Source organism: Macrotis lagotis, chromosome 8, assembly GCF_037893015.1.
Source record: "Macrotis lagotis isolate mMagLag1 chromosome 8, bilby.v1.9.chrom.fasta, whole genome shotgun sequence".
Taxonomy (NCBI): Eukaryota; Metazoa; Chordata; class Mammalia; order Peramelemorphia; family Peramelidae; genus Macrotis; species Macrotis lagotis.
The window spans coordinates 182,203,228-182,217,007 of record NC_133665.1 but is presented as its reverse complement, the minus strand read 5'-3'; the positions used below and the strand labels follow the sequence as shown (position 1 = coordinate 182,217,007).

The 13,780-nt window shown below is 39.2% G+C and overlaps 1 protein-coding gene across 6 annotated transcripts in view; it reads left to right on the top strand.

Moving 5' to 3' along the window:
• Window positions 1-13,780, top strand: part of GOLGA4 (golgin A4) — a 105,750-nt gene that overhangs the window by 79,649 nt on the left and 12,321 nt on the right. For all 6 annotated transcript variants that reach the window (XM_074199060.1, XM_074199059.1, XM_074199058.1 and 3 more), the window contains 4 exons: window positions 1,019-1,039; window positions 1,223-1,291; window positions 2,396-2,471; window positions 12,183-12,286. In XM_074199060.1, the coding sequence (XP_074055161.1) occupies window positions 1,019-1,039; window positions 1,223-1,291; window positions 2,396-2,471; window positions 12,183-12,286 (270 nt within the window). The remainder of the gene's footprint in view (window positions 1-1,018; window positions 1,040-1,222; window positions 1,292-2,395; window positions 2,472-12,182; window positions 12,287-13,780) is intronic.

Genomic DNA, 13,780 nt, shown 5'->3' with positions numbered 1-13,780 from the left:
ATTTTCTTGCTATCCTAAGGCTTTTTGAGGGCTTCAGTTTAGATTATAATTCTGTTTTAAATAAAGCAGAATATTTTATTTGTAGTTTTTTGGGGGTGCATTTTTTTTTTTTTGTTCTTCAGTAGTTTCAATTGTATACATCTCTTTGCAACCCCACTTGGGATTTTCCTGGTAAAGATACAAAAAAATTGCAAAGAGTGATTTTCTGTTTTCTTCTCCCACTCATTTTATAGATGAGGACAGTGAAGCAAACTAGTCTAGGATCACACAGATAGGAAGTATTTGATCCTAGATTTGAACTTAGGTCTTCCTGACTCCAAGCTTAGCCCCTTTATCCACTGTGCTACTTAGCTGTTTTTTTGGTAACTGGTAGTGACATTTATTATCATTTTATTTATTTTTTAGATTATTTAACTCTAAAACTCTTTCCAAAACTTATTCCCATTCTAGCTGTTGACATTTATTCTTAACCTAGTTTTACCATCATTTGAATGCAGTACTTTATTTAAAAAATGTTGTTTTAACTCACTGCCATTGAGATCTTGAGAAGGAATTAGAATAAGCAGAAATATTGCCTTGAAATTTTTAGAGGACCTGCATATTTTTGCTGTAGTAAGCACTTAGTTCTTGTTTGGGGTCTTTATCTTTATCTATCTATCTATCTATCTATCTATCTATTTATTTATTTGTTTTGTTTTTGAAAGACAGTGGGGTTAAGTGACTTGCTTAGGCTTACACAGTTAGGTAATTAGTGAGTGTCTGAGGCCGAATTTGAACTCAGGTCCTCCTGACTCCAGGGCTGGTGTTCTATCCACTGCACCACCTAGCTGCCCCTATAGTAAGCATTTTGAGGAAAATTAATAAAGTTTTTTTTAAACATTGATTTTACATTGACTTTCTCACAAATTGAGAACTGCTTTATAACTGGAATCTTGAATTGCTACTTCTTTACATTTTCATACCTACTGTCTTTGACGTTTGTTTCATCTTACCCTTTTTTCTTTTTTCCTTTTTTCAGGTAACAATAATGGATCTCCAGGTAAGTCCTGAATTTCATTGACTTGACTTAGATTAGATATCTTTTTGGAAAAATTTTATGTTGTAACTGAGCCAGGAAGAGGCTGTTGTATTAACAAGAAAAAGTTCCCCAGTGCTGCAAAATGTGACCTTGTGTGAACAAAGAGTATGTTTGTTTGAAAAGTCTCTTTTTTTGTCCTTTCAGACCCAGCTGGCTCAGAAAACTACTCTTGTCAATGATTCCAAGTTGAAGGAACAGGAGTTCAGAGAGCAGGTGAGGGAGGCTTCCATTTGTGTAAGAGGAAGCTGTAGTAGAGTGTGGTTGTGCAGGCACACCTGGGAAGGCAGAGGCAGCAGCTCACTTGATGTGTCCATACCAAGCCCACATTGGTCTGGTGAACTCTAGGAGCAGGGATGGTGGGGAGTATCCCTTGGCTGCCTAAGGAGGGGCAAAGGGGCCTAGGCTAGACATGCAGCTGCTCCAAGCCTCCAACCAAATCAGTAGTGGGATCGGTTTCCAAAAAGGAGAAAAGGGCATCTATAATGCTACTTATTTTGAATAGTGAACATCTAAACTTGACATTTAGCTAGAATATTGCTGATTAACAATTGACCTTGAATTTTTTTGAACTATGACTTTTAATTTTGAATCAGAGTGATTTAAGTTTTTTAAATTATTAAAAATCATTTTATATAATACAAATTTAATGTCTTAGTTTTGAAATTAAGACAATCTTTAATTCCCCTATTTGGTTCTTTATATATGATAGTTGTTTTTAGTGCCTGAAGAGCATTTATATTTGGATAAAATATTAATCTTATGTTACTTGCTATAAGATCCAATTCTCAGAAGAATCTTTTTTTTGGGGGGGGGGTGTCTCCTAAAATCAAAGTGAGTCAGTTGAAATTAAATTCGTTTTGTATTGATATGTGAATTATTAAGACTTATGTGAAACCAGATAAGCTCCAAGTGCCTAACTTGTATTCGATAAAGTCTTTTTCTGACCTTTGGAATTATCACCTCAAGTGGATTGTCTTGAGTTTTCAGCATACACTTCTAGAGATTTCTTTCCTCCTCTCTGTTAGTTTCTTCTTTTCTTACTGGCTTTAGCTCCTGTCCTCTCTGTGTTTTTTGGTTCCACAATATCTTTGGCCAACTCTAGTGACTCTGTGCTGTTGGAGGTCTGGTGTAAGGAACACTTTTTGAATACTCTTAGTAACTTATCCTCACCTCCTTGCTTGTTGTGGGTTGTTGGAACTTTCATGGACCTTTCCTACCTTGGCAATATTTTTATAATCTTTTGTATAGCCGTTATTATTACTTTTTAGACAAATTTCTCATTTTTCATTTTAAAAAAATCTGTTTTGTTATTTTTAGATTCATACATTAGAAGACCGTTTAAAGAAGTATGAGAAGAACATGTATGTTACGACAGTGGGGATGCCTTACCAAGGTGAGGATAATTACTCATTTTTACTAAGCATTAAATAAAAAACAATTTCTTTTTTTAATGAGGTATTATATAAAAAAATTTCTTAAAGTTATCATTAAGTTCAGTTTTATGTGATTTGGCATAATTCTTCCTTTTGAGTTAAATGCCTCCAATACCAGGCAAAGTGTGACTAGATATTGAATCTTGTGAAATGATTACCTCTAGTCTCAGAGAAGTGCTGATTAATTTTTTTTTAATAGCTAAACATTATGAAAAGCAGCTGAAAAGTTAAAAAAACTGTTTTCTCAAATAATTTTTTGTGACATATTTAATAGTCACATTTAATAGTCTTCTATGTTTTTGAAAGCTCCATGGTCTCTTTTTATTTGTTTATTTGTGAATAAAAGAAGAAATGAATCATTTCCATTGAATTCTATCCTCTCCAATTGTGGAGTCATCAATTTAGCTCTGACCTTCCTCATCTCTTGCCCAGAAAATTTGCAGTAGCCTGTGACTGGGCTTTCTGCACTCTGATCCAGCTTTTGGCACACTGCCCTCCAATTCAATATACTTCATTGACTCTCTATTATCCCTGGGATCAATTAGAAAGTAATCTGTTAAGCACTGAGCTCCACAAAACCTTTCCCTTCCTCCTTAAACATTATTCCCTCCTTACCTTTATGATGTAGCTTCTCTGGCTGACTTGGTGTTGAAAACATCACCTTCTCCTTTTGCTTGTCAGCCCTCCCACTGCTGGCACTTTCCCTCTACGATTACCTTTGTGAGATGCTTTGTGTATATCATGTATATGCACGTTATTTCCTTCATTGGAATGAAAGCATCTTGAAACATGCTTTCCACCTCCAGAGAAAGAACCGATGTTGATGTTGTCTAGATACAGACTGAAGCATGTTGTTTTTCACTTTTCTTTCTTTTTGTTTGAGTCTTCTTGTACAATATGAATAATATGGGGATGTTTGACATGGTAGCATGTGTATAATGTCTATTGAATTTGCTTACCATCTCAGGGAGACAGGGAGAGAAAATGGAGCTCAAAATTTAAAAAAAAAATTGGTAAAATTTATTTTGGGGGAAAAAATAAATTTTTTTTTTTAGAAAAAGAATGTAAGCATCTTGAGGACAGTTTACAGCTTTTGCTTTTTATGTGTATCACTAAAGGATTTCAAAAGATCTTGTTAGTTCTGTTGGTCTTTTTGTTTAAAAATCCTTGGGATGACTGGTATATTCCAAAAGTCATTTAAAATGCTTTACAACATTGGACTTGTTTGCGATTACCAGTTTTGACAAGTTCTCTTTATTTGTGCAGTTTTTATTCATTAAGGCAGAAATCTAGGTCCCAAATGAATTTTATTCAACAGAAATAGGGAACTTGTGGCCAGATGAATTTTTCAGCAGAACCTCATCCATACTTTTCATTTCCTGCCTCCAGGCGTTTCTTGGGCTCATGTCCCAGGTCTGGAATTCTTTCCCTCCTCTTTGTTGCCTGGCTTTCCTGCTTTTTTTTCTCAAGTGTCAGCTAAAATGCCCTCTTGCACAAGAAGCTTCTTCTGGTCTGCTTGATGCCAGAGACTTCCTTCTGTTGATGAACTCTACTTTATTCTGCTTTGTGGTACAAGGTTATTTGCATATTTTCTTCCCCTACTAGATTGAGAGCACGGACACTGGTTTTTTGCTTTTTTGTTTTTATTTTTCTTTCTCAGATCTGGTTTGTATTACATGATCAAAAGATGCTTGTTGAATTGAGTCTCAGCCAGCGGGAACAATTAAGGTTTCTCTTAAGAGCTGGCACCTGATCTGATCTGAGAAGGAAGCCAAAAGAAAGGCATACGTCGCAGCAAGGAGGGCAGTTTGACTAATGATAACAATACTAGTCATCATTTATGTAGCATTTTACAGCTATGTTCTGATTTTTATCCTTGGCAACCCTGGGAGGTATGTGCTATTATCATTTTACAGATGAGGGAATTGAGGCAGACACTCTACTCTCAGGGAGCTTACTTTTTAATGACAGTGACAGTGGAGAGGGAAGATTGCACCTTCAAGATAATTGGAAAAGTCCTGTGGTCCTTAAGTCACAGTATTCCTTGATGGTCCTGCCTCTTCTTATTATCATTATTTAATGTTACTCTTCCCAGGGCTCTTTGGATCAGGGTTTGGGCTGTCTCCATTGGGTTTGGGCTGTCTCCATTGGGGTCTGAAGGGAGATGGTGATTGATAGGACTGTCTTATATGATCTCCTATCTCCCTCAGGCTTCCTGGTTGGGTCAGCAAGCTTGATTCACCTGCCCTAGCTGTGACAGTGAGTGGGCTGGTTGATCCTTGGAGGATTGTTGTGAGGACTTGGCCGGAACCAGGAGTGATGGTGTGAGAAGAATATCCATAATAGAGCTTTCCCCCTCCCCAACCCTTTCAGAGATAGTTATCAAAAAGGGATGTCAAGAAATGGACTGTTCTGCCAGTTTGTTGAGCACACAAATTAGTTGAGGGGTGCAGCAAAATCAGTCCTACTATTATGTTGACATGGCCAGTAGAAGAAATAATGTCCCAACATTTGATTTGAAGAACACTTCACCTAATAGGGTTATTTGACACCCAGCTCTCTCTATGTTTCGTGGACAGGTCCATACCTTTATTAACTTGTCCTTGTGAAATGTTTCCTTGACCAAGCCAACTTGTTGGTATACTGAGATGACTCTCAGATTATGCAGGCATATGGGAGTAATCAAGACTTTGCTGTGATAAAATCTCCAAGCATTTTTTTAAAAATCTGACCTATTTGCACACTTTATGCCATTGTTATTCTTAGAGACTGTTTCTTAAATTGTTCAAATTAAAAAGAATAAAGGAAAAATTATTTTTGTTGCCTTTTTTTTGGGCAAGGCAGTGGGGTTAAGTGACTTGCCCAAGGTCACACAGCTAGGTAATTATTAAGTGTCTGAGGCCAGATTTGAACTGAGGTCCTCCTGATTCCAGGACTGGTGCTCTATCCACTGTGCCACCCAGCTGCCTCTTGTCTTAAAAAAATTTTTTTTCAATGAATAAAACCCACTTTTTTCTCTCATACTTTTTTTTTTTTGAAAAAATAAACTAGGAGGGCAACTAGGTGTCTCAGTGGATAAAGTATTGACCTCAGAGCCAATAGGACCTGAGTTCTACTCCCGGCCTCAGACACTTAAAACTGCTTAGCTGTGTGATCTTGGGCAAGTCCCCCATTGATTTGCCAAAAAAAGGACACTACTTATGGCACAGCTAGGTGGCACAGTAGATAAGAGCACTTGTCTTGGGTTCAGGAGGAGAATCTGAATCCAGCCTTAGATACTTATTAACTGTGTGACTCTGAGCAAGTCACTTGCCTTCAAAAAATGGTAACAAATAGGCAGAGTGACTCAAGGAAAACAAAATTCTTTATTGACCATGTTAAAAATGTTTGTATGTATGACTTGTTTTGCTCTCCGAGAGAGAGAGCTCTCTTTGAAGCATGCTTTGATATTAACTCTTGGAGTCATGGAAAGGTGTTTCATTACAACTTTCAAAGTTGCTTGTTTAAATGTTCTATTTCTGCTCACTTTATTTCATGCAAATCTTCTTAGGTTTCCCTGAAATAGTGCCTTTCATCATTTTTATGGCACAGTAGTTTTTTAAATTATATTCACATACCGTAATTTGTTCATCTATTCCCCAAACGAGGTCATATCTTTAGTTTCTAGTTCTTTGCTGCTATAAGTATTTTTGTACATATCCCTCATTGGCTTTTTACTTTTTTTTAGCAAGGCAATGGGGTTAAGTGACTTGCCCAAGACCACACAGCTAGGTAATTATTAAGTGTCTGAGGCTGGACTTGAACTCAGGGCCTCCTGACTCCAGGGCCACTGCTCCACCTAGCTGCCCCTTCCTCGTGTTTTTTTTTAAATTTATTTTTTATTCTCATTTTGTACAAATTTTTTTTACATTAATAAAATATTCTTGTTTACAAGTAAACAAAATACCCCTCCTCCTCCATGAATATAGATAGACTTGCTTGGGTGAAAAAAGTAAAGGGGAGAGAAAAAAATTAAAATAAAAAAAATAATAGTAATAATTGTAGGTATGGCCAGGTGGTGCAATGGACAAAGCACCAGCCCTGGAGCCACGAGCCCACATCTAGCCTCATAAACCCAACAATCACCCAGCCGTGTGACATGCAAGCCACCCGATCCCCACTGCCCTGCAAAAAACCAAAAAAAAGAAAAAAAAAGACCCCAAATAAAATAAAATAGTAATAATAGTAGGGGTGGCTGGGTGGCAGACAGAGCATTGGCCCTTGAGCCAGGAGCACCTGGGTCCAAATCCGGCCCCAGACACCCAAAGATCACCCTGCTATGTGGCCCCAGGCAGGCCATTCAGCCCCACTTGCCCTGCACCCTCCCCCAAATAATAATAACAAAAAATGTGCTTGAGTCTTTGTTCCAACACCAACAACTCTGTCATGGGTGGATCTCATTCTTTATGATAAGTCCATCACAAAAGTTACTTCCATATTTTTCCACTGTTGCCATTGCTGATCGCAACTCCCTCCTTTCTTATTTCTCCACTGCCATGTACTCTATTTTCTCTCTCCTTTCACTCTGACTCTGCTGTAGGGTTGCTGAGTGGCACAGCAGACAGATCCCTGGTCTTGGGACCAAGAAGCCCTGAGCCCCCATACCACCCCTTAGGCCCAGAATCCACCTGGCCCTATGGTCCTGGGCAGGCCATCCAATCCCAGCCCCTTGCAAGAAGTAAGAAAGAAAATGTGTTATATCTGACCACTCTCCCCCCATGGTCTATCCTCTCTTCCTTTATTCACATCCCCACCCCTTCCCCCTGCTCCCCACTCCTTCTTACTCCAGATGTCTATACCCCATTGAGTATATTTGCTGTTTCCTCTCCTAGCCACCTCTGATGAGAGCAAAGGTTCCCTCATTCCCCCTTGCCTCCCCACTTCCATATCATTGCAATAGCTCATTGTAATAAAAAAAAATCTTATGTGAAATATCTTGGACTATTCCCCCTCTCCTTTTTCTTTCTCCCATTCCATTTCCCTTTTTTTCTGTTGACTCCATTTTTACACCATATTTTATCTTCGAATTCAGCTTTCTCCTGTGCTTCAACTATAAAAGCTCCCTCTACCTGCTCTATTAACTGAGAAGGTTCATATGAGTATTATCAGTGTCATTTTTCTATGCAAGAATACATGCAGTTCAGCCTCGTTAAGTCCCTCATATTTCCCCCCTCTCCTCCAATCTCCATGCTTCACCTGAGTCCTGTATCTGAAGATCAAACCTTCTGTTCAGCTCTGGCCATTCCAAAAGGAACCTTTGAAATTCCCCTGGTTCATTGAAAGTCCATCTTTTTCCCTGGAAGAGGACATTCAGCCTTGCTGGGTAGTTCATTCTTGGCTGCATTCTAAGCTCTTTTGCCTTCCGATATATTGTATTCCAAGCCCTACGAGCTTCCAATGTAGCTGCTGCTAAGTCCTGTGTGATCCTGACTGCAGCTCCACAATATTTGAACTGTGTCCTTCTGGCTGCTTGTAAAATTTTCTCTTTGACTTGGGAGTTCTGGAACTTGGCTATAATATTCCTAGGGGTTGGTTTTTTTGGGATCTCTTTCTCGGGGGGATCGGTGGATTCTCTCCATTTCTATTTTGCCCTCTGCTTCTAGAATATCAGGGCAATTTTCCTGTAGTAATTCTTTGAAAATGTTGTCAAGGCTCTTTTCCTGATCATGACTTTCAGGTATTCCTAAGTCTGTTTTCCATATCAGTTGTTTTTTCAATGAGATATTTCACATTTTCTTCTAATTTTTCATTTTTTTGGTTTTGAAGTATTGATTCCTGATTTCTGGTAAATTCATCAATCTCCCTGAATTCTATTCTTTGTCTGAAGGATTTATTCTCTTCAGAGAGTTTTCTTAATCTCTTTTTCCATCTGGCCAATTTTGCTTTTTAAAGCATTCTTCTCCTCAATAACTTTTTGAATTGTTTTATCCATTTGACCTAAGCTGGTTTTTAGCATGCTATTTTCTTCAGCATTTTTTTGGATTTCCTTGACTAAGCTGCTGACTTCATTTTCATGTTTTTCCTGCATGTCTCTCCTTTCTTTTCCCAGTTTTTCTTCCAACTCCCTCATTTGATTTTCAAAGTCTTTTGAGCTCTGTCATAGCCTGAGCCCATTTCTGTTTTTCTTGGAGTCTTTAGATCATTTGATTTTCAAAGTCTTTTGAGCTCTGTCATAGCCTGAGCCCATTTCTGTTTTTCTTGGAGTCCTTAGATTCAGGAGCTTGTGCTTCCTCATCTTCAGACTGAGTATTTTGATCCTTCTTGGGCTCATTTGCAAAATATTTCTCAATAGTCTTCTTTTTGTTTCTCTGCTTGCTCATTTTCCCAGCCTGGGCCTGGTTTTGGGGGGCTTCCTGAGCTTTTGGGACACTCCCACAAGGGTCTCAGTGTGTGAGGCTCTGTCCTTCCTCATGTGCACATCCCTTTGGGCCCATCTTAGTCTCCCCCATCTACTCATTCTTTTCTAGTGTTTACAGATATGCCAAAGTCTCCTCAACCTTAAAAAAACCTCCCTAGATCTTACCATCGCTGTGGCCAGTATTCTGTATTTTTCTTCTTGTTCTCAGCTATGTTTTTTCAAAAAGGTATCTACACTCAGCACTTTCAGTTCCTCTCTTCTCACTCTTCAAATCTGAAATCACATTTGAACTCAGGTCCTCCTGCTCCAGGGCTGGTGCTCTATCCACTGTGCCACCTAGCTGCCTCTTCTCACTCACTTCTAAACCTATTGTGATCTGGCCTCCAAAGCCTTCATTCAACTGAGACTGCTCTCTGCAATTACCTATGACTTTACTTTCAAAAAAAGTTATTTTCAACTGACTCACAGTCTCTGAATCACCAAATCCTAAGAACTTCCCTCAGAATTCTTACTGGTATTTAACCACTCTGCAGCATTTGACTCTTTCCCCCCTTTTCCTCATGGAGGTTTTTCTCTTCTCTAACTTCTCATCATCTTGTTGTCTTACCTTACCTCTCTTGTCTGACCCCATTGCAGACCTCTGTCCTGGACTCCTTCCTCTTTTTTCTCTGTCCTCTCCTGTGGGACTCCAGTGATCATCTCTGTGCTGATCTATGGTCCAGCCCTAGTGACTCCCGTGAACTGTAGGCACCTTCTGGACAACTCAAACTGGATAGCCTGGCAAGCAAAAATTACTTTCTTTTCCTTTCCCCTAATGCCACTATTCCCTCCCTTCTTGAGTTTCTCCATTCACGTGGAAGCTTTGCTCTCCTCCCCTTCAATTTCTCCAAATTTCCAGACAATTACCTGAGTGTGTCATTTCTGTCCCGACAACCTCTCACGTGTTCCCTTTTCTTGACACTTGTAACTGCCACCCTACCATAAGCTCTCATTGTGTAGCCTTCTACTTGATCTTTTGGCTTAGGTCTCTTGCCTTTAATTGGTTCTCATCTGTGATTTCCTAAACTGCATGTCTGACGGTGGCCTCTTTCTACTCAGGAAACTCTGGTGACCTTAGGTGTTTTTAGAATAAAATGTGAAGCTCTTCTGTTCATCTCTCCCCCATCCCCCTGCAGCCCTCTTTACCTCCCCTCTGCAGTCCAGTCAGGGTGACCTCGCTGCTCTTCTTTGTGCAGCATTTGGCCTCCAGCCCTGTGTCTTTGTGCTCTCACTGACTGGGTGTCCTCCCTTCCACATCTTAGGATCTCTGGAGGTCTTCAAGACTCAGCTCAAAGCCCATCTTTTACAGACAGCCCCTCTCAGCTTTGCCAGCTTCTAGGGCTTTCCAAGCCAAAATTACCCTGTATCTACTCCGGGTGACATTTGCACATTCGAATCTCAACTTCTTGGGGGGGGTGTTAGGGGCAGTGGAGAGAGGGTTATCCTCAACACTTAGTAAATCATGATTCATAATTAGGAAATGATTCATCCTTGTTGACTGACTGTATAAGGATTTCTTATTCTGGCATGGATTAAACCTGATGGCTTCCATTTTGCTTTTCAGATTGTAAAAATTCTATCTTTTGGAGCACTAGATGAGTTTTTTGCAAATAAATGTTTGAACACAATAAAAGACTTTGTTAGAGTCATTATAGATCCTGAACTTTTTTTTTTTAGGTTTTTTTGGCTAGGCAAATGGGGTTAAGTGACTTGCCCAAGGCCACACAGCTAGGTTATTATTAAGTGTCTGAGACTGGATTTGAACCCAGGTACTCCTGACTCCAGGGCTGGTGCTTTATCCACTGCGCCACCTAGCCGCCCCGATCCTGAACTCTTTATGGATTTATTAGATTAGGAAGTTTCCTTGAGCCTGAGGTTAACTGGGTGGTTCAGTGGCTAGAGCACTGGCCCTGAGTCAGGAGGATGGGAGTTTGAATCCAGTCTCACACAATTGATACTCACTAACTGTGTGACCTTGGGCAAGTCACTTCACTCTGATTGCCTCACATCCAGGGCCATCTCCAATCAACTTGGATGATCTTGGAGGAGATCCTGGTGACTTAGCATGGTCCCCCTCCCTCAAATCTAGTTCATGTGCTTGTCATGGCATCTCCTCCCTTGCTGTCATGGTCTTCTTTGAGGATGAAGGACAAACAGCATCTTCATCTTGAACCTGAGAGTAGTCATGTGACAGCTAGTCATTATTAGTAGCAAGCTTTGAGCCAAGTTTTTATTTCAGGCCTAATGTTCTGCCCATCATATCATGGCACCTCTCAACACAACGTGCTTATTTGTATGAATATAATTTGCACTGTGGTTACTTAAAGCCAAGACTCAGAAACAAGAGAGATTTTTAGAGCAAGCTTTCTTGTCCAATAATCAGCACTTGATGACTTGAAACTTTAACTTTCACATACCATAGTAAAAGAGAAAGTTTAAATTAGAATGTAGGATAGTATAAGAGCAGATAGAAGTGCTTCTTTGGAAAACATTTCCTAGAAACAAAATTACATTGAATATGTTTTCATTTAAAATCCTGGTGGCTTCCACAATTTGAGTAGACATTTATGTTCCCAGATAAAAGTTGATTTCTTTATTATGTATCTCAAATGTTTGTTCTTTGGTACATTTCAAATTCAAAATAGAGTTTTGATGACAGATAATCTATAGCTTTTGGATCAGCAGTCATATTTTCTGTTTGAGAATGTTTAAAACCTGAATAAAAGAGAAAAGCTCATTTACTGTTTTTAGTAAAGTTATTCCATCCTATGCCACATTTTCAAATGAAGTCATTGTGAATTGAAAACTATTAACTTTCACATTGTAAAAGGAGTATATCATTCTGGAATATTACACAGACAAAAAGAACCTTGCTAGAATAATAAAGGCAGAGCATTCTACAACTATTTAGGGTAGATAAACTGTTGTAAGTGAATGAATTAAATAATATGAAACAAAATTAGGATGTTGAATTACTGCAGTCCCTATATGCATTTTTTTTTTAAAAGAATGATAGCTATAGTGCTCAAGTTTTCTCTTCCAAAGTGAGAATCCACACCAGAAAACCTGATTGACATAAAGCAGAGGCATTCTAATGCTCTTTGGCTAGATTTTATTCACATAATTATAGCATCAGGCAAAAATGATCGTTTTATTTTCTTATTGTTTCTATTCTATTAATCTTCTAATTACTAAACAGTTTATTTACATGAGTGCTTGATTTATTTCTTGACAGGGGGGAATTTGTGCCATGCCGATGTCTCTCTGTTCGGAGAGCCAACTGAGTTTGAGTACTTGAGAAAAGTGCTCTTTGAATACATGATGGGTCGTGAAACTAAGGTACGGAAGAAAACTTGTTTCCAATGATGTGTTGGGTGTTTAGTTTAGAAGAGAGAATGTGTCCCTTATGCCCCTGCCATGGCCTTTTCTTTGGTCCATCCCATAGTGCGCTCTTTGTAGGCCATGGAAGATTATGTGATACAGGATTTCACTCTTGGTGCAACAAAATGAATTGGCAGATCTTGCTTAGGTTCATTACATCTGTAAATATTAATTTATGATTTCTCTTGGTAATGCTGATTCCTGGAAGGTATTCTTATGTTGAATTATGCCAGAAATAATTTATTTTGTGACTTCAGCTCTACTAAAAATATGAAAATGATTTTTTCCATTTCTGAAACGCTTTGGTTTTTGTAGCATTATTTCAAATGTTCCAGAATAAAGAACAAATGTTTAGGAAGAATTGTTAACTGGTTAAGGGGAAAAATAACAGTTCCCAGGAAATAGCTGATCACCTTAGAATTAAAGTTATCTATGCGTCTAATGGCTTGGCCCATCTGTTTTGGAGGAAGTGTCCCCATGTCCAGACCCTCGGCTGCTCCTTAGAGTAAGTAGCTTCTTACTTGCAATTTGATGTTATAGGAATAGAATCACATATCTGGGGCATGTGGAGAGCTCGGGTATGCGTGTTTCTCTGAACCTACCAGATTTGTACTCAGATAGCTTGAAGAGGAGAGGACAAGTGTGTTGCAACAAATTATGGCTTTGGTTTCTAATGAGACCTGAAAATAAAACACAAGAACACATTCCACAGGAACCCTTGGAATGACATGCAGATGAGCAGTAGAATTACAGGACTCCACAGTGTCCCAGACCACCCTCTTGGCAGCTCAGTGACATAGGTTATCTGTTTGGCCATGATTCTCTATGGGATCACCAATTAGCTAATCAGTGTAAGGCTTAACATTCTCATGAGCACGAATGGAAGATCACATATCAGAAAGGTCCTGTCCATAGTGTTCCCAGATTATGGCCTTCCAGGGTCAAGGAGAGGACCCTTCCATTTTCTTATTATCTACCACACAACTTAGGAATACTAGACTCTTCTGTTCTCTCATTGGATCTTGGCTTTCCCTCCTTCAGTTCTTGTTTGTGCCCTGAGGATGGGCTGTGGCTTTACTCTGGTGCTCTGACACATGGATTAGCCTTCCATCAGTCCTCAGCCTCCCTCTGAGGGAGAGGGGCAGCATGAGGAGGAACTGAAAAGGATCTAAGACATTATGTCATTGAACATTAGGTTGTCCTCATTTTTTAGCCCTTGCAGCCAGATGTAAGAATTTGCATTACCAGAGCTTTCTTCAGAAAGCTTAGTGATTCATAATCTGCCAGAAGTTGAGGAGAAAGTCTGTTTTGCTTTCCCGAGTAAAAATTATGTAGCTTTTATTATACTTTTCTGGCTACTGCAAGTGAAAGATGATCTGTTATAGTTCTGTAATACCCTCAAGTTGGTATTGAACAACAGCCAGCCATGTCATTCCTTCTCTGGGTTGTGCT